Source organism: Strigops habroptila, chromosome 6 (assembly GCF_004027225.2).
Source record: "Strigops habroptila isolate Jane chromosome 6, bStrHab1.2.pri, whole genome shotgun sequence".
NCBI lineage: Eukaryota > Metazoa > Chordata > Aves > Psittaciformes > Psittacidae > Strigops > Strigops habroptila.
The window spans coordinates 59,333,901-59,359,310 of record NC_044282.2 but is presented as its reverse complement, the minus strand read 5'-3'; the positions used below and the strand labels follow the sequence as shown (position 1 = coordinate 59,359,310).

Below are 25,410 nucleotides of genomic sequence, written 5' to 3'. Positions count from 1 at the left end.
GGCCATGCTTTACCTAACATGTTTGTGAGCACAGATAGCTAGGGAAGAATCAGGTTAGGTGAGGGAATGATTATGGCTGGCAACAGCAGCAAATTCCTCCTTTGATTTTATTTTGAAAAGAGAAAGGAAAAACAGAAATCCACATCTTTCCCTAAGGTGCTCCAGGCAGAAATGTTTATGGGTTTGGTGCCCATATTTGAACTCATTTACTTTTATTCTCTCTTTATAATCATTGATGATCTCATCCTTACAGCCCAAGGCCCAGTTTCTCTCATCTTAAAGCCTATATTTCGTCAGAGGGAGCATACCCTAACTCAGAAGACTGTATGGATTACATGTCTTCTGTACAGAGCGTTCCAGAAAAGGATCCTCTTGACTTGTTACAACAGACATTTGGGATGACATTTGGCATCAAATTCTCACACACATGGAAGTGTCATAGCTCCTGTTATATTCAGTGAAATAATACTTAAAGTGTTATCTAAAGTGGCTTTTGTACTCCCGTGAATGATGTGTTATACCTAAAGATGTAGCTACCCAAAGAAGTCCGTGACATCATTGTGTATATGTGTGTAAGTGACAGGATCCTATTTCAGGGCATCCCACGCAATACTACATACCTGCCTGGGTCAGATCTCCACTGACCACAATGAGAACCTAGACACTTGGAGCTCAAGTAAGGGTTTCCACAGTTTGTAGATGTCTTAATCTGATGCTTTCTTCTAGCTTTAAAACTTGGTGAGGTGGTTCACTGCTGCAGTAGATTAATGATGTTGTGGTCCTGTCTAGTTTTTTTGTTAGAGATAGATACAATCGTTGTGAGTGGGATGAGATGGTTTCATGTAGAGTTAAATTATTTTTCCAAAGAATTACAGTCATGCCCTGATTTGTTATCCTGGTATAGGCTTAGAACCAGGAGAATGTAGAAGACACAAGGGCATAACAGGGACATAGTGCTGGGTCAGACCAAAGGTCCATCTAGCATGCCTGCTCTTTCACCAGTGGCCATAATTTGATATCTAGAAAGAACAAGTTAAGTGTGCATGATGCTTCTCTGTCTCTTGTTAGCAATCTTCAACTATTTTCAGTTTAAGACAATCTTGAGGTAGATGAGGTTTCTACTTATTTAATGTCTCTTAGTGTCCAGGTTTCACTTACAACTATACACTTGAGCACCAACGAAAGTGACTTGAGCAGTGAATAGGAAAATAAGCAGTCATAACACAAGATATTGAGATGATGTCTGAAAAAAATAATAATTATTTTTTGTTTCCTCATCTCCCTCTATTCTCTTCCAGGAATTTACAGAGATGACAGTAAGTGCATCTTCAAACCCTCAGCACAAGGCTACTTCTGCAAACACGCAGATCACGCACTTGTCATCCTAGAAAACCTGGACCCCAGTATGGTCAGCCAGAGCATGTTTCCAGTGATAGCAGTGACTGGCAACTTTATGGATACCTTCAGTGATGTGACTTCACATACATGTTATCCTACAGAGCATCGTTCTACTTTCTTTTCTGTGTTGCCATCCACCAAACTCACTACAGTTTGCTTCCCAAACCTAGAACCTCTGACTTTCAGACTCTACCTCCTGAGTGGCCAAAATGCAAACAGACTGCCTCTAGCTATATTCTACAATGAACCACTCAGCCTTCGTGTTTTCATTAAAGGGAAATATGTCTCTCCAACCCCATCTTCTTTTTCACTGAGTGAAGAGGCAGGAGCCAATTACTTTAGCTTTGAGGACAATCTTCTCTATGTCCTGCTCCATGAGAAGGAACCTGTAGAAATAGTTGCTGGCCTTTCCCTTCTTGTGGCTTTCACCATAACCGAGGCTGCTGGGGAAGAGGGTGAGTCAAGCATAATACATCGATTAGCTGATTTCTTGAAGGTTGGTCACTACCAAGTCAGAGTAGTCCATCATTTGCTTGGAGGTGAAAGCATGTTGAAGGTAATCTCGGCTAATGTTAGCAAAAAGAAATACCATTGCCCTAACATGGCATTTTGCACAGCCCTTCATAGCAGGTATGGCTCACAGAAAATGGGAAGAGGACCAGTGAGCACCCAAGCTCTGCAGACATCTGATGTGTCTAGTCCATCAAGAGTGCTGATCATTGAACTTGGTGATCCACCAAGCCATCCAAGAAATGAGTTGACCAGTGACAGCTTAAAGAGTTTGGCCAGAACAATTATCAACACTCATCAGACTGGAGACCTTCAGAGAGGCCTTGGCTTGCCAGTTGATACCTTAATGGTGACTCAGCCTGCCTTACTGTTTCCAGCAGAAGCTCACAACAGGTAAGTATCAGATGCAGCATCAGAAGATAAAGATTTAAGTGTTAGAAATCAATTTAACCACTTGATATGCTTATTAAGATGGAAAGTAAGTTCTCCATTGACTGAAATATGACTAACCATACTGACACACTTTATAAAGTTTCCATGACAAAGCTATGCCCAAATACTAGCTGGACTCCTGAATGTGAATTACCCTGTTATTCTGTTGGTGCTCATGAGTCCCTGTACTTCAGAGATGTCCATGATTCTTTAAACCAGGAGCAGAGTTCCTGGAAGTCTACCTTGGAACTATAGAGTATTGGGTAAAGCCAAAGTTTCTAAAGAAGTTCAGATTATAACAATTTTTATATTCAAAACAATTAAATCTGAATGCTTATAAATTGACGTAGCACCAGAGATGCATTATTTAAAGATATGTTGCTGCCTTCACTAACTTGTAGGTCTAAACCTTGATTCATATAGTTTTAAAATATAAGGCCAGAAAAACCTGTTTAATCTTATACTTCAATCTCCTGCATAATATGGACCACTGCTGTACACTTTGATACCTCAGCATTGACCTTTCTTTTTGGCTAAAATTCTAGAAAACCGACTGGCCTTGAAGATATGAGAGCTGGACACATTTAATGCTACCTGAATGTGTGTCTAGATTTTGGGTGCTATCCCTGGTTTTGCTGTCACAAGTACTTATCTGCTTTCTCTTATCAGCCTCTCTCTCTAGATTTCCATGAGAGTTTCTTGTTCTTTCCTGCACTGTTACATTAGCAAGTTTCTGGGCATTGACTCTGCCTCCTCCTCCAGATACCTCCAGAGTAACCAAATCACAGCTGTCTGCTTTTTAATAAATTGAAAGGTTTGAGTTCTGGTGAGTGTTTGTTTCTACCTCTGTCTCTGTTTTCAGAATCCTTTTTGAATTGTGCGTGTCTGAAAAGCCCACAGTTTTCCTCCATGGTTGATTTCCCAACACTGGACACTTTTAAGATTCAGCTGGACAGGGTCTTGGGCCATCTTGTCTAGACCATGCTTTTGCCAAGAAAGATTGGACCAGATGAACCTTGAGGTTCCTTCCAACACAGTATTCTATGATTATATGATTCTACATCAGTGCCATATGCAAAAGTATTATTAAATCCCATTTTCTACTGGCAGAATTCAATGATTCCATAAGCCCATTTTTCCACAGAAATAGATCCCATGGTTGTCTGTTTGTTCACTGTATTCCCTAGATCCTTTCAAGCTCTAGCTTTCCAGGACCAAATCCACTCAGTTTTTTTGCCCAGATCCTGCACACATAATGATCTGTCTTTTCTCTTCATAATTTATCAGCCCACCAATCCTTCCATGCATTTTATCAGCAGTGTCTTTATATTTGTTTCTCGATGTACATATAGGATCAGGCCTGCAGCTGATCTTGACAGAACACAGGATGCTCCTTTATTTTATAATAATTTCTCAATGGGAGCTGCCTTTTAAGCTCTGCCAGTTACCTAGTTCTTGGTCAGTTTTTTACATACTATTTTTAATTTTATATTCTATACCAGACTGACTTTTTGAGGGTCATTTTTTTTCCTCTCCTCCACAGCAGCAAACAACCCTTTCTGTCCCTCCTTCGTTCCTCTGTCCCCGTCTTGCTCCTTTCAGCCTCTTGCAGCCACTATTTGCAATGGCCCAGATGGCAGCCCTTATCTGCAGAGAAGGCTGGGAGGACAGGGCTGGGAAGTGAGCAGACAGCAGTGTATTTCAGCCTTAGATCCTGAATCTGTATTAAAAGCATATGGGAAATATGAAAAAGGTAATGTCCCATCTGTTTTTAATAGCGGACAAGAGATTTGATGTTTGGCAACCTTATTGTGTAGTCTCTTGATATTACATAATGTTATTTTTTGATGTCGTGCACTACTGAGCATTACCCAAGTATAAGCATATTCCATCTACACAAGAAAGAAATTGGATTTGTCTAAGACTTACTTTCTTTAATTAACCCCATATTATCTACCATTTACCACCGACCCCTGTACCATCCCAATGTCTGTTGGCTGCTAGCTATACAAACTAAGCTTAACTTTTTTATTAAGCACTATGAGGTCTGTGGTAGTGAAGCAGCCACAGAAGGACACTGGTCTGTGATCATAGGAATATTTGCTTTTTTGTTTAGTTTTGGATTGTTAGTGTTGGTTCGTTGTTGTTGTTGTTTTGGTTGTTTTGTTGGTTTTTGGTTTTTTGTTTAAAGTGGTGTTATATTAAGCACAGTGGGAAATTATTTCCAAGATCCAGACTCTCAAGGTATACAATATTTTTTATCAGCACAACTGATATCACTAATGTCAGTGGGGGTATTTGTGCTACAATGTAGGACACTACAAAATAAGACAGTAAAAAAAAGTGGTAAGTTTTACAGACAGTGATAGGAAATGTTACCTTGTCTTTATGCCACCCCAAGACATGCCATAGTCTGCAGAGTGTGACAGGTATGAGACCCCTCATTCAGTGTGTCCATTACTGATGAGCAGAACACGTGGAGCAACAACAACTGCACTGTGGGAATGGAACAAGGTATAGATTTTTTTAGAGTAAGTAAGTTCACCGGAACTCTACTAAATGCCTATAGATTCCTGAATGCATTAGTGTTACATAATGGAAGGGGAAAAGCAGAAATCACTTAAAGGAAAGGACCACCCTTTTCTGTGTGCCAGAGGAGAAACCTTGTGGTTGTCTTTTTCTAGGCACAAATAACATCTTCTCCACACTGGAGACTGCTCTCCCAGCTGTGGTTTGTCTTCCCATCTGAGCATATTCTATGAAACCAGTCAGAGCAGCAGGGATCAGGAAAGGTTTCTAGGAAGGAGGCTGCTGTATTACAGGGACAAGAGCAGTGTTAGCTTAAAACCATAGATTCACCGTCTCAATAGGGGAAGACCTGGGATGTATATTGAAAAGAATACTAACATCACCAGATCATAGGACCAGCTCAGACCTCATCCACCCTTGGCTGCTTGGGCTCCTCTGCAGTGTTATTTATTGATCCCCATCAGTCATAGCTTTTCTGGAATTACTCACAGCTGACATTTCTGATGCAATAAGGCCACAGATAACTTGTGAAATACAATCAGGGTTTTCCTGTTGGGAAATGTAGTATCCTCACTGCCTATCTGTCTCTCTTTAGGTGGTACATGCTAGCACCAGCAAGGATAATGGGGCTGGGATTACAAGTAAGGCTAAGTATCCCAGCGTATTTTTCTGTGGAAGAGAAAGAGAAATATTTTCACCCCAGAGTCATACAAAATCCAATCAGGCTGTCAGATATACACAGAACCTGCACTCCTGTCAGGCCAGTCTCCCCATGGTTTCAGACTAGTTGATCCACTTGCATCAAGACAACAATAGAAAAATCTTTGATCAGCAGAGACTGGGTGTTCATCTTTGCAGCCCAGGACAGCGGGGCTGAATGGAGCCTTGGAAACCTTGCTTGGTTGGGTACCTAGGCAGCAAGTCTGCATATCACATTGACGAACCTTTAAAAAATCAACTTGTCTGTTATGATTCAAAATGTTTTTTTGAAATTATTTTAATTTAACTCCTTTGTTAGGGTCACTTCAAGCATGGCTTATTGGTTTGTCAAGGAAAGACAGAGGTGATCGTTATGACTGCTATAGTCCTGCACAGCTGGAGAATCAGAGATGACTATGACATAGTTTTATCTTCCTGCAAATGTCTGTGTATTAATATATACTGCAGTGTATTTACAGATAGAAATATCTGTTTTGCAAAGTTTGCCTAATATCAACATAAATAGAAAAGTAAAAGAACAAGAGAGCACAACGGCAAAAGCTTTTTGTGTGTTTGTTCTGCTGGCTTTATACAAAATCAGAAATACATAGCTCGACAGTCATCCAGAAGCCGTTTAGTCCATATCCCCACACTAGAGCAGCGTGCTTTGTTCCTTCTTGATGGACCTTTAACCTGCTACAATCTGAAATTTGCAGGCATTATGCTTTCTTTATTAAGAATTAGGTTTGGGGTAGCATGTGAAAAACAGTGTGTGTACAAGAAATAATGGTGTTTGAGATGCACAGCAAGCAACAGAAGTGAAGCGAATCCTCAAAGACCTCATTCAGCCAGCAATACCCATGCAGAAGGCTAAATGAGAAATTATTATGAATTCACTATGTCACATGGCACATAAACAAGCAGGCAGGGTTAGAGATCCAAATTAGACTAATTCTGACACATCCTTATCCCAAAGTGCTTGGGTTTGGTAACCTTCGTGCAGGTTTCATGCAGGCTGCTGTATGGAACTCCGCAGGGTTTTAAAAAAGGGAGCTGACAACTTTCTTCTTGTGTAGGGATCAAATTTTCCTCCATAGGGTACGCAAAGGCAGGATGCTAAAATCCTGACCTCAGAGCTGCAGTTATTGCAGCACTTGAGGCTCTATGAGGAGCTTACGAAAAAAGTAGCGTGCTGTTTTGTATATGATCCTTGTGTGAAGCCAGTATTTCCGTTGTAAGTTTTCAAACAAATCCCAAAAATGCCCTTCTAGGCAGCAGCCATGGAGCTTCACGTTGCCACTGCAAATCAGATAATGATATTCGTTCACCATGGCTGTCCTGGACTGGAACCCTTCTGGCAGTGTAGGGGTTAAAGAGTCTATCACCAACTAGCAATCCCCCAAGCTACATTTCCCCTCTGAACCTTAGATTTGAACTAACTTTCTGTTAGTACCTACTGTACATGGTAAACCTATCTAAAAATTTGCCAACCCCACTTAAAGGTGACACTCATGAACTACAAGATTCAGACAAATACAAGTCCTACCCGCACTGTAATCATGGTGGAAACCACAGTTTACTCTGACCATGGTCTTCCAAAAACCAACTGGTTCTTCTGTGGGAAGGAAGCAGGAGGTAGGAAAGGTGAAAGGAGAGCAGGAAAGAGCAAAAGAGGAGGAAAATGGTAAGGGTAGGAGATACTTGGGAAAAGGAGCGTGGGATTTTGCAGGTCTCTGTGGGAGGAATGAGGGATATATTGCCATATATTCCCAACACCAGTGTGGGAATTCTTGAATTTGAAGGGCTTGTGTTACGAAATCTCAGTTTAAAATGAAAAGATCAGCCGAAGAGGTGCTTTTCCTAATTCCCTGGTGTTCCCAAGAAGTTATGGCTGTTTGGACACATGCAGGAAAGCCAAGAGTGTCTCCATCATCTTTCTCAGGCACTGGACAGAGATCTGGTCCCATCACTGGTACCCCAGTGCTGTCAAATGAAACCTGCCTTGCTCATGTCACATATGGATTCTTTTTCCCCCTTGACAATTAATGGGACCTGCAGTAAAAACAATGATTTACATGACGAGTGCACACAGCAGAGAGGACTTGACACAGCCACATCACAGAGGGACCGATCCTTTCCCCACTCTGCCTTATTTAACATGTGAGTGGTGTCACCTCTATCAGCACAGCTTGTCAGGTGTGACATTCGCTTGAGTGACGGCCATGCCAGCTCCCAGGTCAGCCCACTTTGCTGTCGCATCATGCTCTTGATTGCTGCTGTGGGTTAGATAGGGAAAGGAGAAAAATTCTTCCACATGCTTGCTTAGCAGGAATATGGTGAACAAAGGGTTAAAAGGCTTGGGGTGCTGGGTCTTCGTGGGGATGTGTGCACATATATATGTATACGTGTGTGCATGTACATATATATATATACACACACACCTTGGTTTGGCTGTAGGACCTTGTGCCCGCAGGCCACAGTCACATTATCATCTGGAAATTGGATAACGACAGCACAATGACAAATCCAGGTTGCTTGCAATAAGGTGCTAATCCCTTTGCTTTAATATCGGAGCAGCGTGTAATGATGTTTGGACATCACTCCAGTTTACTGACGACCCCACTGGGGCCGGCAATAGAAGCGTACAACTGTCTAACAAGCCATCAGGTGACCGCCGTTGTCAAAGCAACAGAGGATGCAATCTAATCTTCCCTCCATCCCTTCCAGCTCACAATAAGGACCAGATTATAGAAGTGGCCCATCAATGCTTGGTAACTCGAATCAATTAACGTTAATTCGCACAATGCTATGATGTATTGTGATCACTTTCATTTCGGAGCAGGGGGAAGAAATTGCTATAATTCACCTAAAACGAGGTTGTCTATGGTGCTGAGGTATTAATTGGGTGTCCATATTAAATGGAAAAGGAGCACGATAGTGAAGGAAAAGTGGATGAGTGACTCTCTTGGCTGCTATTGACCTATCAGAAGAAGACAGTGCCCTTTTCCTTTGCTTTTATCTATTACAGTTTTCCCTATTGCGTGTCAAGTTGATGTATTATAAAAAATTCATTTGGTGACCTTCCACCCCCCTAGCAGATTAAACAATTTCACTGGGATGGCATCATTAACAGGGCCTTGCATTTAATGATGATTTCTCTAAAAGGCCACGGAGATTCGATTTTAAGCTAACAGATTTATTGCACTATTATAACATATCGTAAAAAACTGTACCACCTACGGTCTGGTTTTAGGATAGAAACTGTTTAAGAGTTTATGTGGAGCTTAAAGTGGTATTACCTTGGGATATGCAGCAGTGGCAAAGCTCTGGCCTCCGGCGGGATGCTGTTTACATTTAATAGAAGACGTTTCTCTGACAGTAAACTTTGGGAGTGTGTTATGGAGGAGGCCTGGCTTAGCTCCTTGCCGCCAGCAGGCAGGTCTGTAAGTAGGGGTATTTCCATTAATCTACAGCAATTAATGGAAGTCACTAAAGAATTCAGAGGATGTTTCTTTCCTATCTGATGCATCTACTCTGTCTCTCTTCTTCTAAAGGCTCCTGGTGATCCCACCTCACCTTTCAATGGATCCATTAAGTCCCTCTAGTCTCCCTGTTTCTCCTTTTTTAAGGCATCTTACCAGTCCAGACTGCAGGAATCTGGACTCCACCAGCTGCACCCAACAGACAGCTGCTTGCTTTCAGCTTTTGGTGCCACTGGGACTGAAAAAAGAAAGTTGTCTGTGCAGGAAAAGAATACTGCCCTTATGGGGGAGACATGTCTGTGTGTTCCTGGACTGCTGCATTCCTGCTCTGTGGCTATATTTACTGATTTGTAAAGTGGGGGGGAGAAGGGGAGAAATCCTGAAAGCTAGATTGGGAGCCATTTGGAGTTTGGACAGTCTCTAGCAAACAGAGAAATGCAGATCTGATGGTGATAGCACCCCCAAAAGCTAATCTCAGAAGAAGCTGGTCAAAAAGACTGGTGATTTTAACTAATATATGTTCCAGGACAGTATGCGTTGGACCTTTTCCAGAACCTTTTCAGTCTAACCAACTTACCTGATGCTTTCAATAGCCGCAGAATATCCAGCTTCTAACTAAAGCATCTTTGCTTTATGAAGGGAAACTCTCACAATGTTTAAATAAAGAAGCATACTCCTCTTGTCCAGCCTTGCCCACAGAGGCAATTTAGTTACTTGTTTCTTATCCCACTTCACAGCCAGCCTAGGCTCCCATGCTACTTCTCCACATTCCTAGATCTTCTCTTGTTAGCTTTCTGCCATCCCAGCACCTGACCTCCAGGGCAGTGGACACATGGCTTCGTTCAAAGCTCTCCGCTGATGCTAGCTAAAATTTTTGTTTAGGTTCGTAGATTTCTGAATTTTGGTCTTATTGACTCAACCTATATGAAAGAAGGGAGCCATCAATAATGTCTGACACCATGGGTCCTGTTGAGTCCGTTGGTTTAGTCCTCATAAGGAGATATGATCAGTATTACATATTTATTGTGCGTCTGTTGTCAAGGAAAGGTGCGGTCTCCTTTCCATTGAAGTTTATTTCTTCTGGTTTTGATTTCTTCCTATAATATGGGAAAACATGGGCAATAGAAGTCAACCTTCACATAGCTTTTTTGCTTAAAGTAGGAATGACTTCAGACTCCTCACCATCTTCTCGATGCTCATGTCTCTTTGTCCCTGTCTCTGTTATTTTAATGATAAGATCTGCAGAGGGAGACAAAGCTCTAACAGTGCAGCTGAGAGGGCACAGGTACCTGATGTCTGGCTAACTTCATCATCATATGACATGAGGATGCATTTGATACCCAAAAATGTTAAATTCCTCACAGCTGTTTAGTAGATCTGTACCTACTTTGCCTTACACAAGTCCTTACCAAGCCTACCTCCTGTCTTCTCTTCACCAGCAATCACCATCTTTTCAAGACCAAGAAGAAAATCTCCTAGGCTTAGCCATGATTCTTTTTGACATATTATTTGTTCCCCAAATTCTTCCAAATCTCCTTCCCATTCTGAGGATATACTGATGCTACAAAACTAGCATTGCAGACATACCCAATCAACTGTTCAATTAGTTTCATTGTCTATGTTTATTGGGAAATTAAATAAGTTAGGATTGTTCTCTGGCACCAAGGCCAGCTGATATGGATCAGCCTGTGTCCAAATTAAATTATCTCACCCACCATTTCAGGCTGGCCTCATCCAAACTGCCAAGTGAGAATATTCTCTAGCTCTAGTAGTTACCAGACCATTTGGAAATTGCCCTGGACATTGTTATTGGTCCTGAACCATAACTTGTGATGGGCTGACAGTTTAACAAGTAGTGGTAATCAAGTATCAGTGCCAAGGCTTGTTCTTTGGCAGTATTTAGTTTTCTAGTATAGATGTATCAATCAGCTTTAATGGACCCTTGATCCAGGCTCTCAGTCTGATCTCTTTCCACTTGAAGTCAAATAATAATAATTGCTATTATTATTATTACTATCATTATTATTGGTGGTGGTGGTTTTGTTTTTATTGTTGTCATTATTATAGATATTATTGTAATTATAGTTAAAATGACAAGCTCTCCTTGATTTCAGGGAAACTTCCTTCCCAAATATTTCCACTTAGTTTCTCAATCACACGTTAATACGTGCCATAAACCTCTACTTTCTATGACCTCTGATTTCCTTGCTGCTAAAGAGCAGACACTTGCTCTCCTGCAGAGCCTCAGCATGTTCAGCGGACGTGTGTTGGCACTGATGGTGAAAGGATCTGGGATTCCTGGTGTCCCTGTTGACTAAGGTATCACGAGCATCCTGCTGTGCCCACATTTAGAAGAGCTGCAAGGCACTGAGCAACAGAGCTGCTCCCCATTGAGCACTGTCAGCAGGGAATTGCAAACCAGCCTGCTCCTTCCCAGCATGAGACTTCAGGGTAGTGACAAAACAGCATGCACTCCATGTCCATCAGGAGGAAGGCAGCTCTCTTTGCTCTGGTCCTCGCCAGGCTATAGGCATGCCCGTGTCCCCACCTGCCAGCAGCAAAGCTATGCCAGGAAAACCTATTTCCCTTTCAGCACAAATCATCAGGGGAGCGGCAGACTGCTCCTCTCTCCTCCTCCTCCACACTGACACTCACTTGCAGGAACATAACTCGCTGAGTGCAGGGTTGTACCCTAAGGCAGGGGCTCCCTCATAGCAAGAGTCAGGTTGGAGCGTGTGGGATACAGACTCACAGAATGCTTGGGGTTGGAAAGGACCTAAAGATCATTTAGGTTCCACCCCCACTGCCATGGGCAGGGAAAAAGCATGTCTTGTGCTGTGTTATCTGTATTCAAATTACCTGAAAACAGACATTAATTTTTAAGCATGCATGTGTATTTTTGTTTCATTTTCTTTGCTATTGCTCACTCTAGGGAGTAGGAACTAATTTTTCCTACAACCACATTTTGCCTTTACTGTGTAAAATGAGCACGATTTTAACCTGAACTTCCTCTGTTTAAGTGTAAACATTACCACTTGCCCTGTCACTACAGTCCCTGATGTAAAGCCTCTCTCCAGTATCCTTGTAGGCCCCCTTGTAGGTCTCCACACAGCCTTCTCTTCTCTAGGCTGAACAGTCCCAACTTTTCTCAGCCTGTCTTCATATGGGAGGTGCTCCAGCCCCCTTATCATCATCATCACTTTCCCACTCACAAAAAAGAAAAAGAACCAGGATAAGAACTGAAACTTAAATCTTTGAGCTAGTTCTTGAGACTGTAGGTGTCCTTAAACCCTTAGTTGACCTTCCCAGTGTCTGTGATTCAGACCAGTATTTCCCAGCAGCTGCAGTATAAACAGTTTCAGGTTTGTAATGCATAGTAGCATCTGTAAAAAACTGCCAACAAACCCAAAACTTAAACCAAAAACTGAGTTAGACCAAAGGAAACTTGTGCTCCACATATCTTCTGTTTGTAAACAGTTTTAAGCTAAGACTAGAGATGAATGAATAGCTTTTCTATTTTCATTTCAAGACAATGCCAAACCCCCAGCCGCTTCACTGTAATTGTGGATTAGAGGCTTTTATATATATATAAATTATATATATATGAGATACTAAATGACACAAAGCACTGTGAGAGGGAATGAAATTATACTGCCTCAGAATAAAGTGTTGGTTCTTGATTCAAATGCAAAACCCCTCTCCTGTGATGCTCTAATTCAAATTTCAGTCTTGGAAAACCTGATGTCTTTCAATGGGATATCTGTACATTTCAGTATGCGGACTTTGCACACAACTAAGGGTAAGAACCCAGGTATGGCAGGGTAAGAAAATGCAATAAAGCCCCAGATAGGCTGTGGTTGTGTAGAGGAACTGAATTTTTTTTCTTAGAGTTGCTCAAAGGTGTTCATTGGAAATCTTTCTGCTGAATAGGAAACATTTGCAGCTTCCACTGTTATCAGTTCACTGCAATGAAGACTTTGGGGCTAAAGCATTGTGTTTATGTATCCATAAAATCCCTTTCTCTGCCACATACTCAGTGTGATACCAGGGACATAATTCATTATGCTAATTTCTCACTTTCCCATTTGTAAACTGTGGATTAAAACAAAACGATTTTTTATTACTTTGATGCTGGTCTCTGCTTGGAAGTGATGTTTGTTTCATAATTCCATGCATATTGTGCTCACCCAAGGAATCAAAATGCCATTATAAGGTAAATCAGCAGTCATTCGGTATAGTGCTCCATCCTATTCATAACAGACACTAAGTATTGCCAGTTGCATTACTAAGGTGGAAAATCCTGTGAGCAGAAAGTAGCATGTTGTTCCTAGGTAAAATGTGAATTACCTCTGGGACTAGCATTGGGTGTTTTCATAGCATTAATTTTCTGATTTTATTTTTTTTCCACATTCCTTTGCATGTGAAAGAAATGGAAGCAGACAACATCCGGAAACATGCTTGTATGTGAGACCTTATAACATCTCTGTTCAGGTGCAGCCCTCAGATGGAGAAATTGAGAAGCAGCTTCCTGTACAGCCAAAAATCATTTTCCTGGACAGGAAGGTAGGATTTTCCCCTCTGTGGATGGACACTTCTCTTAATTCTGTATGATTCTGCCATTTCCAAGCAATCCTAAAGCTATGAGATGGACCTAAATATGGTGGAAGATAGCTTTATAAATAAGTAGCTATTGGTATCTTCCAGGATGAACTGTTTACATTTTTCAGCTCGTATCTGTGAATGTTAGATATGTGTTGTAGAAACAATTGTGTGCAGCTTTCTGATTTCTGCTCCTAAAGCTTAGAGGATATCATTGATGAATATAGGAACAGCAACACAGCCATGAAGTCTGCCAATATCGGATATAATGGGGTATCCTGGTCTGCCCAAGCAAGTCCAGACCATGTAGAGCAGTGCTGAGTAGAGATCACCGTGTTTAAAACAAACATGGACTTCTATGTGATGTGATTTAGCGCTTCCAGAGACGGTGACACGAGCCCTGGAAGCAGCAGACTAGGTCCAGTGAGTCCTTAGATGTTGGTGGGTTGTTAGACTAGATTTAGTCACCAAAGTCAGGTGAAATCTGCATAGCATGTCTTTGTGGTATGGTTCTATTTTCTTTATATTTTCATGTCCTCTTTCCTGTTTTCCAACTACTTTCTATAGTGGAATCATTCCTATTTTTCTGGACAGGCAAAAGCATAGCCACAGAATAACCAATAACAGAATTACAGTGGTGGCCCAGAAGCCTGGTGTCAAATCCAAGCTTGGACAGCTTTGTGCACGTTATTTCTGGGTGCAAAGTTGCTTTACAATAAAACTAGCTCTGTATATCCGCTAGTCATTATACTGATTTTACAACTGAGGTACAAGACTTTCAGCTTCTTTCTGTTTCACTTCAGTTCCCTACACGTAGGTATCTTGTTGTGTTGTAGGGTGTTCAATATGCTATTATTTGGCTTCTAGCTCCTGCAGAAAGATAAGACCTTTCCACAAGCCAAGTCTGCTGGATGTCACATAAAACTTAGATCTAGGCAATTGAATCTTTCCTTGACTTTCATATCCCTCTCCAGCAGTGTTTTGTGTTTTCTACTAGACTTGAGAACTAGTAGCTCCCTCAAAAAAAGCCCAAAACAAATCAACTGAAAGTTGATATTTTCATATACACATAGCCTATAGGACCTAGATCCTGCACACCTGCACACACTGGATAACTTAGGTATCAAAATTAGTTTCTTTTACTGAGCGTATGAGGAATTTAAATCTTCAGCCTGACTAAATAGACAGACTGAATCTACTCAGTTTCCTTGGACTTGTAAAGTCATCATCCTTGGAGATATTCAAAAGTCATCTGGACATAACAATGGGCAATCCCTTCTATGTGTCTCTGCTTCAGCAGAAGGTTGGACCAAATGACCTCCAGAGGTCCCTTCCAACCTCAAACCTGCTCTGGTTATGTGAACATAGATGCCATAGAAGTCACAATGTCAAAATTAGCTGCTTCTCATAAATGATGTGAATGTGACCCTAGATACTTCAACTGAACCAGCAAACCTTGCCAGGCTTGATTGAAGCAGAGCTGAAGTCACTAGAATTGGTTCTTCCATGCTTAAGGTCATCTTAAAGAGTTCTGGTGAGCTTTGTGACATTTGTATCATGTGACATGTAGATGCAAACTGCCCTCCCACTAGTCATAAAAGCATCAGAACTTTCTTTCTTCTCGTTGAGGAGACAAGACTTTAATTCTTCTGTTTTTCCTTCCAGGGTCAAAAAGTTGACAAACTGGGGCCTCCCTCAGAACCCTGGGTTGTATCAGCTCACCTCAAGGGCTCCTCCGAGGCTGTGCTAAGAGGTTTGGCTGTGTTTTCTTATAGCTAGGGTTATGGCAAAGCAATTACGTAGAACGGTGGTGATAAATTTAAGAGTTCTCCTTGGGAAATACTGGATTTGAAAACTTAGTATTCGGGCTAAAAAAAGAAGGTTACAGTAGGAGTTTGGTGAACTGCCCAGTCATAAGTCTGGGCAGAAAGAGAATCTTACACAAAGTATTTTTGTGCTCTGGCAGCTTACAGGGAGTATATCCAGTAGTTTATCTTGAAAATACATATATTGGATCAAAAAAAGAAAAGAATGAAGAATTAGAAAACTTAATACTTGATTTTCAGCTAATGTTAATTGGGGCAATTTCCTTAGAGTCAATGACAACCTGTTTGTGCCAGCAAAGGATCTGGCCAAGTACAGACAGAAACAACTGCTTATTGTTTGTAATTAGCATACTTTAACATGGAAATGTTTTTCACAAGGGATCTAAATGTTTCCCTTCTGGTCCTCATTTATCAGAAGACCTGAACTCATAACTAACTCTAAGCATGTGAGTATTTCCCTTGAGGTTGTTGAGGCTATGAACATACTTAGATACAGAACCTTGTTTAAGTTCAGTGCTGAACCAAAAACCTGTGGATGATCATATGCTTGCAAAGTAGAAATTGGAGACGATATTGATTATATGATCCTAATTTTCATTGCTAAAATCTTTAAATGTAACCAAACACTGCACACATTGAAAGGTGAGGTTTCCTATTACAGGTAAGCAAGGAAGGAGGGAAGGAAGGAAGGCAGGCAGGCAAGAAGGAAGGAAGGAAGAAAAGGAAGGAAGGAAGGAAAGGAAGGAAGCAAGGAAGGAGGAAAGGAAGGAAAAGGAAGGAAGGAAGGAAGGAGGTAAGGAGAGAAAAGGAAGGAAGAGGAAAAAGAAGGAAGGAAGGAGGGAAGGAGGGAAAAGGAAGGAAGGAGGGAAGGAGGGAAGCAAGGAAGGAAGGAAGGAAAAAGAAGTAAAGAAGGAGGGAAGGAGGGAAGCAAGGAAGCAAGGAAGGAAGCAAGGAAGGAAGAAAGGAAGGAAGGCAGGAAGGCAGGAAAGCAGGAAGGCAGGAAGGAAGGAAGGAAGACAGGAAGGAAGGAAGACAAAAGGACAGAAAAGGAAGAGAAGACAGACAGACAGACAGAAAGAGAAAGAAAGAAAGAAAGAAAGAAAGAAAGAAAGAAAGAAAGAAAGAGAAAGAAAGAAAGAAAGAAAGAAAGAAAGAAAGAAAGAAAGAAAGAAAGAAAGAGAAAGAAAGAGAAAGAAAAAAGAAAAGAAAAAGATAGAAAAAAGAAAAGAAAAAGATAGAAAAAGAAAGGGAGATGGACAGAAAGGGAGGGGGGAAGAAAAGTCGCAGAAGAGAAATGCATTTCGCATTCTTTAAAAGATACATGCATCAAATTAATAGTCAATAAACTCCAGCAAGAAAGAACTGTGTAGTACAGATGTTCTCTATGTAATAGTTTGCTGCAGTTTTTCCTTTGACAAACGTCCTTATTGCACTCGTCTTTTGAAGCACATGAAAGCAGCATTTAATCGAAATGGGTCCCATCTAGCACACTGAGGCTGCTTCATCTGACAGCAGCCAAACTGCCTCATGGAAAGTAGTTTAGCTCCAAATTAGCTTGCTTCTACGTTAAATACCAGCTTGCCTGAGAGATCTTTGTGAAGACTCCATATATATATCTATAATATTCTGAGCTTTGAAGCATATGTGCCTGAAAGCTGAGATAGACTGTTGAGAAGTACAGTACAGTACTCCAGGCTTCATCATAGACTAGAAATGGCAATTACAAAGTATTCAAACACAGCTGACAAGACCCTCTGTAAAAGCAGTGTTACAGTGAATATCAGAGCCAAGAAAAATCTTGGTAGTCTGGGCAGACAGTGTCTTAAGGAGGATCATAAAAATAGTAGATAAGCAGATAAGCCAGGATCAGGCTAGAGCAATTAGAGAAATCTAGATTCCCACATCTCCACCAAGTCTATTCACAGTATAAATTACAGCTTACTTATACATCACGGCTGGTTCTGGAGACTCACAATGAATTTGGGGTTTTGGTGTTCTAGAAGCTGTACAAAAATGAAAAAACATATAGATGTAGTCAAAACTAACTGGGGTATTAGTAAAGTAAATAGTACCCAATTATGGAGATGGGAATCTTTATAATTTCTGTTGCTAAATCATTAAAATGTGACTAGCTTTTGCCCAGGACCTTGTCTCTGGCCATAATTCAGAAACCAACACAGCAAGGAAGTAATCTCAGTAGGCAGTTTGCATTGCCGCATCTCTGTTTGGAGTCTGTAAGAATTTAAGAGATTTGGTCAGGGCATGCAGTTCTTCAGTGCCAAAGAACTGATCCTAGCACTGTTTAGTTTGTATCATAAAGGTGTAGGTATAAAAAATGGGATACAAGCAGAGAAAAATTGTCCTGCAGTATGCCTACCATCAAAAGCGTTGTCCCCACTTGCTGAACACTCCTATGCATCTGTGACTGCAAAATGTCTCACAAAAATGTTTGTTATTACACCACTTTGTTCAATATCCTGGACATGAGCATGGCAGAGTAGAAATGTCCTCATCTCATTCAGACACTATGTATCTTCACCTGCGCTGTTTAACTGCAATAAAATGTAAAACCACCTGCTTCATAAAGCAAATAGCTATTACTTGTTGTGTTCGAGTAGGCTAAAGTCTGTGTTTGTGATCACTGGAGCAAGTCCAGCATCCTAAGGAAGTTTTGACTTCTCACCCGCCACCTGAACCAACATTTTGAAACTTGTCAGTCTTCATGGTTTTACCTCTCTCACCCCAAGAGCCTGAATGAAGCCCAGACCTGGTCAGTGTTGCTCAAAGGTCAGGACTTAGCTGGTTCTCAAAGATACACATAATAAAATGGAGATCCAGTTGCAAAGAAAATTATAAATTTTAAAAAAGAACCTGCAAAGATAACAACCATAGCAGGTGTAAATGTTAGGTCAGAATGCATTCCCTGATACCTTAGAAGAGGAGGCAAAATGATAGAGAAACTAACTCTCCCAGGTTTCATTTTAATTCTCCTTATGGAGCATTCCCCTGCCAGATTTCTATCTGAAAGTGTCTGCTGTACAATCACAGGGTAGTCACCAGAGACTTTTTTCACGGCCAAATCCCTTTCAAAGCATCTGACAGGGTTGGAGAAGAGATCAAAATGATTTAACAGTAGGACAGGAAGGAATACGCCCAAATGATGAAGTGAAACACCTACAAATCATAAAATAGTTAAACCAGTCAGTTCTTTTCCTTTAGCTGCAGTGTCTGGCTCATTGAGACCATCCGTTTAGGACAGAAAATACTCAGTCTCTCACTAATACTCTCCTAACCTTGGTGACACAGTCACACAAGACATGAGTTAAATCAAAATGATGAGCATCTGGAACTTTCTGGTGCATCTGTGTAGGTCTTTTTACCTTTGCATGATCCACTTAACATCCATATTCATGTTACACTCCCATTATATGGATAGATACAGTAAATGCCATTTCACAATGAGCTCAAAGAACCAAGATTCAGAAGCTAAATTCCTCCAACCCGTCAGGAATTTGATGTCCAAGTACCTGTGCAGACCTGACCCCGTGTGAAATTTCTGGGGTTAGACAAATATTTACGATTAGGAAAGACACTAAATTTAGGCTTTCCAATGTCTCCTTACAGTCACAAGGATTCTCAGAGGGACTTAGGTGGTACTTATCTGGATGTTGTTAAATGCAATGTAATTTTTATTACTCTATAGGACTCACCAAAGTGGAGGTCATTGATGGATGTGCAAGCTTTTCCAGTCTGGCCGTCTCCAGCTCAGGAACAAACTGGAAACTGAGGTTCACTGTCACATCACCTCCAGGTAAGCTCCATTTTCTGAATGTTTTTTGAGTTGGTAACTAAACTCAAAACCTTGCAGGTGGTCTGAATTTATGAAAAGAGAGTTAGGCTTTGTGTGAATGAGTGGAGCAATGCCAAACCTCTAAACACCCTGACTTCACTCACACGTCCAAGTTGGCATTACCCAGGCAGCAAGAGGGCTGGGTGACTCCTGAGGTATTCATGCAAGATCCCTAAAATCAAGACAAGTTAGTAGAGAGAAGTATTGCTAGAGAAAGGTGCCTCTTTCTCCCTGGATTCCTTAGCTATGAATCCCATGTAGGAATCAGGTATTTAAGGTCAGCTAGGCTGCCAGAGCAAACTTTTTCCTCTTGAGTCCTTTTTTTCCTGTTTGTATTCAGAAATTTTCCGTCTGTGCTCCAGCTATTTCCAGTTCCTTTCTGCAACTGTTCATCTGCACCTGATCATCTCTATGGGAGCAACAGGTTACGTACATTCAGAGCATGCCTCCAAGATTGGGCCCTGCTATGGATACCCTGTCAGTTTACAGAGATGACATTGGGACCTCCAGGATTGTGCAGTTTGCAGGAGGTCTCTGAACAATGCGGTAATGATGAAGAGGCAGGTGTGCTTATACCCTCTTAGAAACCCCAGCTGAGGGGGACATTGGCACCTTGGGGATAAGGCATCACGTGAAATCTGGCTTGCAAAAGCCTCAGGGCATGTGCACAAGAGAAACACCTTTCCGACTGTTTGGGGGCCTGAATTTATCTACAAATCTGGCTCTGAAGGTATATAGGTGTCCAAGTGCTGTATTCTTGTTTGAGAATGACTACTGAGGCAAGTCAAAGGAGAAACAGGTATATACTGTCTGGCATGTAACCCAAAGACATATTAAGATATAGCTGTTGTAAAATGGTGTATAAAGTCACTATTCTGATATTGCATACATACATATATGGATATAAGTATGGATATAGATGATATAGATGATATATATAGGTATATGTATAGATGTAGATGTAGGTATAGATGTAGATGTAGATACAGATATAGATATAGATATAGATGATACCTCCGTATATATATAAATTGAGACCCATCATGTGGAAAGAAGCCTAGGAAGGACACATAGAAAAATTTCTAGTAAAGGTAAGGCAGCATGTGTGTCACTGCATAAAGCCCTGATAAGTACTCCTCTGAAGCACTGAACATAATTTTGTTTATGCATTTTCAGAGATGATCTCCAAAGAGAGTAAGTATAGTCTGACCATTTTAAATAATGAAAATTCCAAGATAGCATGGCTTGTTTCAGACAGGACATAACAGAGGACTAATGCATCAGACTGATGAAGTGGCCAAGCTGAAGCAGCTAATGAAAAAATCTAAGCTAAAAATTAAAAAGTTTACTAACCTTTAGACTGTATTTTTCTGAGCAGCCTATCTTAATAAGTAGGAAATAGTGAGAACAGCTCAATACACTTCTGAATGTATGGATATTGTATGACACGGTACACATGATAGCATGAGATAGGATTGGTAGCCCAAGAAACTCCTTCTTAGCAGCAGATTAAATGAAGATCCAGGGATTTTTTTATGAGAAACCTTTGCTCCCCTTGGTCACAAGTGGCTAATCAACATCAAGTGTTGCCCATGGCTTTTCAAAGAGAGGATTAGGGTGCAGGGAGTACTTGAAGGTGGGCCTTTAGAGGGGGCATATATGTCTACTTTTAAGGTGTGTGCTGACAAAAGCCTACATCGCCTTCACTTCAGTGAGAGTGTTGGAAAGTCAGCACCTCATGGGATCTGACTCTCGTGAGAAGTACAGCTTAATGAAACGTTTTGAAAGCCATTTCAGGGAAGTCACAAGATTTTTCCTCTGAACAAAGGTCAAATGGAGGTCCCTTTTCTGAAACATTTAGCCAGAGTGTTGCAAAGAGATGTTTACAGCTAGTAATGTGGATGGCTGATGCATCTCTGCAGGTATCACCTGTGTAAATCAGAGTATCATACACTTTTAATATGCACTACAAAAATACACACCAAAGAAGCAATCCCCTTTGCTTGTTTGTAATTGGAAACATGCTGTAGACAGTATAAAAGGTTTTATACTGCCAGACTCTTTCCAAAGATACTTGCTTGTTGTTTGAGATAAACAAACAAAAATTAAAAAATCAGAGAATAGATGCTTGGGGTATGTTTTCATGACCAGGTTTCCTTGTATACCCTGGCATACTTTGCTATTTGGAGACAGCTCAGAAGATGCAGCTGATGTTGAATGCAATAATCCTGAATGTTTTACTGGTAGTTCCTAAGGAGTGTAAACTATTCATAACACTGCTGCATAGTCTTGCACCTTGTTACAGTAATATTCACACAACTGATATGGATCCCAATGGGCTTGATACATCCACTTTCCATTTAAACCACAGCAGTCTACTAGCAAAATATTAGAGTAGGTCAAAGCACCTTTAAGTACCTGTCTGTGTAGAATCTTTGATATCTGTGAGATTACTTCTCTCAACTGAAGTTTGTATGTGTTTGTACCTGCAGGCAAATTTTTCCCAATTGGAACATGCTTCCTGCATTGTTCTGATGAAGCTCTGCTTTGTTCAAGTGGACAACATTGACACAAATCTAATTAGTTTCAGATAAAAGTACTTACAGCTACTTACCCTAGTCACCAAGCCTCTACCTGACAGTGTTTCTGACTTTTTTAATAAATTGATGAAAAAAGAAAAGGCTTTTAGATTTTTATTAAAAGTGGAACTGAAACAAGTAAAAGAAATATCCATCCAGCAAAATTATTAGAATTGTGGGGTTAGGACCTGTAATGAGTCAGGTTTTAAGACAGGTAATGAGTTGTGCTAATCCACATCCTTCAAATTGGTCTATAGAGACTGTCAGGACCAGTTTTGTTAAATTCCTGTCCTTCCCAGCTACATCTCCATTCAAAATATGTTTTGGAAGAGATTCAAGGAAAAAACTCACCTTATTTCTGATTTTTAGAAGAGCCATACTAGGCATCTTCCAGTCCTTGAAGATCAGATGCTGAGACCAAATGAACTCGACAACAAAAACTAGGAGTGAAGACCAAGTTTGTGTGCATCAAGAGGCTAACAGCAAGGACACTGACATCTTTTATTTATAATGCTCATTACTGACATGGTAGAAAATATTAATAACACCACTGGGAGTTTTCTGCATCATGGACTTAAGCTTAATGTTAATGAATGTTTCGAGGTTTCCCATAACTTATATTGATAAGAATCGGGTACATCCTGTAAAAACCCTATATGACTTACCACCTTTCTTGTCACAACCAGTTTCTCTGTCTTGCTGTGCAGAATGTGCATGTTTTCTGTTTGGGCCTGATACGTTTGGCCTCAGAAAGAGATGTCTTATGAGTTAATTTTCTAGGTTTGGTAGTCAGCTATACAAATTCATGAAAGAAATATTAAGGATTGTTAAATACAAAGAGGCTGCTCTGCTTCAGGAAGTATTGAAAGCTTGAAACTTACATTGGAGAAGTATTGTTCCGTATTTGGTTTGTCCTGGTGCTCAGTCCTAAAAAAATGTTACCTAATGTTGGATCTGGAACTAGGTGGGCTTATGGGTTATTCCTGCATGCATTTTTAACAGCAGCATCACTGCTGAAAGCCTATAACCTGGTGTTTTAGCTGTTAAACTGGTGTTCTTACTTTTGTAATAAACTCAATAAACTCTGACTGCTTTAATTTAAATTTTCAGGGGCTAAGTTTACTGTGCTGTCTCAGCCGTTTACCATCTTCCCTGTCCCCATGGGAGTGAAGGCCAGCATGATTCTTGTTGTCATACTGAGTTCAGCAGCATCTGCATTCGTCCTTATTATTGCATTCTGCTGGTTCAAGAAGAGCAAAGGAAACAGTAAGTTGGAAATACCCACGAAAATTTATACTTGCAGACTTGTCTGAATCCTGTTGTGGATTTTTAATATAGTTGCTTTCTTGTTAGCATTGATCTTACACCAAACAAAGCTACCTCAAGGAGGTTTTCCCACTACAGAAGACGTAAAGCTATTTGTATAAGAGAACAACTGAAGATAAAAGGATGTGACCATAGCTGTTGGTGGCTTATTTGAAAAACAGCCACCTGAAACTGCTAGATATGTTGAAAGTTATCAATAACTTTGCCTTTCAGACACTCTATCTGAAGTTGGGACCTAGCCAAATGTACAGGTAACCCATAGTGGAGGAATAAATGCACATCCTGGTTAATAATACATCTTCCACTGCTTTCAAGACCTTCTCATTAGTCTATCCAAACTTTTGCTTTCAAGTAATTTTGCAAATCCAGGCTAAAGGGTCTTTGTCCTAAACTGCACCATACGCACTAGCTGCAACAAAGTCTGACTGAACATGGTGACAACATAAGGACGGGTTCTAATGAAGAGAAGTGGTAGGAACCCTGATGGCAAAAAACAAGATGGTATGAACGTAGAACAGCTCTCTCCATTTCTTTGGGCAGAAAGAACACTTCTAGGTTATCTGTTAATTCACCAGCAGTATATTGTTGCTTGAATTAATAATTGCTACTGAGCAGAAGATGGATAGAAAGTCATGTGACTGTATGTTTCATTACAGAATTGAGGATTGAACGGGCCAGTACCAAGGGACCCCATAAACAGGCACAGCCTCATGCAGCTCACATCCAGCCCTGCTGCAATCAAGGAGAAAATAAAACTGGTGTGCCTGTAGCAGCAGGTGAGACTGCAGTTTGACTGTAATTCAAATTTAAGAACAGTTGAACTTAAAAAAGTTGGTTTAGATCTCTTAATAAGCTATAAGTTTGTACAGGATCAATAGCACAGTTTTCAGAAGGTCTGTCATTTTACTACCTTCTCCTCCTCCCTGGTATTTTTCTATTTGCCATTTTACCTCTTTTTATATATATTGTGTGAAATTCTAGCTCCATTGAAGGCAGTTGCATAATCTCCCTTAGTTTCAAGGAGTCAGTGAGTTCACCTAGTGGTTTTGGAGCAGGGCAGGGACCAACGTTTGCACAGTGTCCTCAGATGCCTGGAGCAACAGTGCTCCTCCCTGCCCAGGTCTCCAAGTGCTGCAGCATTAGCTGTGCAGTGCTCAAAAAACTCTGCACAAGTTTGCAGGCTGTGGAGGACTTCAGCAGGACTGTGCTGGAGGTAGAAAAAACCACTCAGGGCTCATTTGCACTATACTTGTTACCTCCACCACGCACTGGACTGTCATATCATGTTTTCTGAGCAGTGAGTCTATGCCAGCATCCCAGAGCAGCTCCATTCCCAACCACCTTGCTCCATGTCCCCCTATACTCCCCAGGGTCCGGCCAGAAACGCCCCTCTTCCGCACACCTCCTTGAGACTTGTCTTTTCATCATGTGCTGATCAAACATGACTCCTTCTGAGGTCATGGAAAAGCAGACAGCCTTGGGGCTCTGTGGCTGGCAGCAGAAAGCACTGGCTTCCCTCTCTGCAAGTGTGAAATGTTCTTATAGTAGTTGTTGGGGTTGTTTTGTCTCACCTGCCAGCAGCACGGATCTAAGGACATTCGGATAACCCTGCTGAACCACCCATTTACTCTGTTTTGGGAATTTCTTTTTCCTCCTCCTTCTCGAAACCTGTGGATTACATAAGAGGCAGGAAGAGGCGAGCTGGAGTTTTTATCTCCTTTTAATTAGCATCTATCACAAAAGCAGAGGGAGAGGAAGAAGGAGAGAGGAAATTCTGCAGTTTATGTGTTTTGATATTTGCTGTACTCCTCCAAAACACAGCGTTCAGCTATGTGCCTTAGGATACGTATCTGCTATAAATTCATTTTTTATCTAATTTGTCTGAGATCTAAGCTTCCTGTGGAGGTCTGAGATCAAAGGATCTGATTCTGTCTGATGTCGGCTCTGACACATAATGCGTGCTGACTTAGTTCTGTCTATAAACTCACAGTGGGAGGCTGCCATTCTCCCTTGGCACCTTTACATAGTGAACTTTCATTTTGGCTGGGGAGGCTGACAGGTATAGTGTTGATTGGAGCCGTCATGTAAATAATTCATGGAAAGATTTTTTTGTCAGAAAAAGCAATCCAGCCACTTAAAGTCTTCTAGGAATAGTTGCAAGACAAAAAGATTCCCCCTAT

The 25,410-nt window shown here is 41.0% G+C and overlaps 1 protein-coding gene across 5 annotated transcripts in view; it reads left to right on the top strand.

The window, feature by feature from the left end:
- The window catches only part of PKHD1 (PKHD1 ciliary IPT domain containing fibrocystin/polyductin), a 244,217-nt gene that overhangs the window by 215,025 nt on the left and 3,782 nt on the right, over positions 1-25,410 (top strand). The window contains exons 60-65 of one of the 5 annotated variants that reach the window (XM_030490172.2): positions 1,299-2,301; positions 13,478-13,613; positions 15,315-15,402; positions 19,179-19,286; positions 23,015-23,170; positions 23,887-24,006. In XM_030490172.2, coding sequence (XP_030346032.1) covers positions 1,299-2,301; positions 13,478-13,613; positions 15,315-15,402; positions 19,179-19,286; positions 23,015-23,170; positions 23,887-24,006 — 1,611 coding nt within the window. Of the gene's footprint in view, positions 1-1,298; positions 2,302-13,477; positions 13,614-15,314; positions 15,403-19,178; positions 19,287-19,665; positions 19,856-23,014; positions 23,171-23,886; positions 24,007-25,410 lie in introns of those variants that run through there. The other 4 variants (XM_030490173.1, XR_003991946.1, XR_003991945.1 and 1 more) reach the window with 4 other exon arrangements.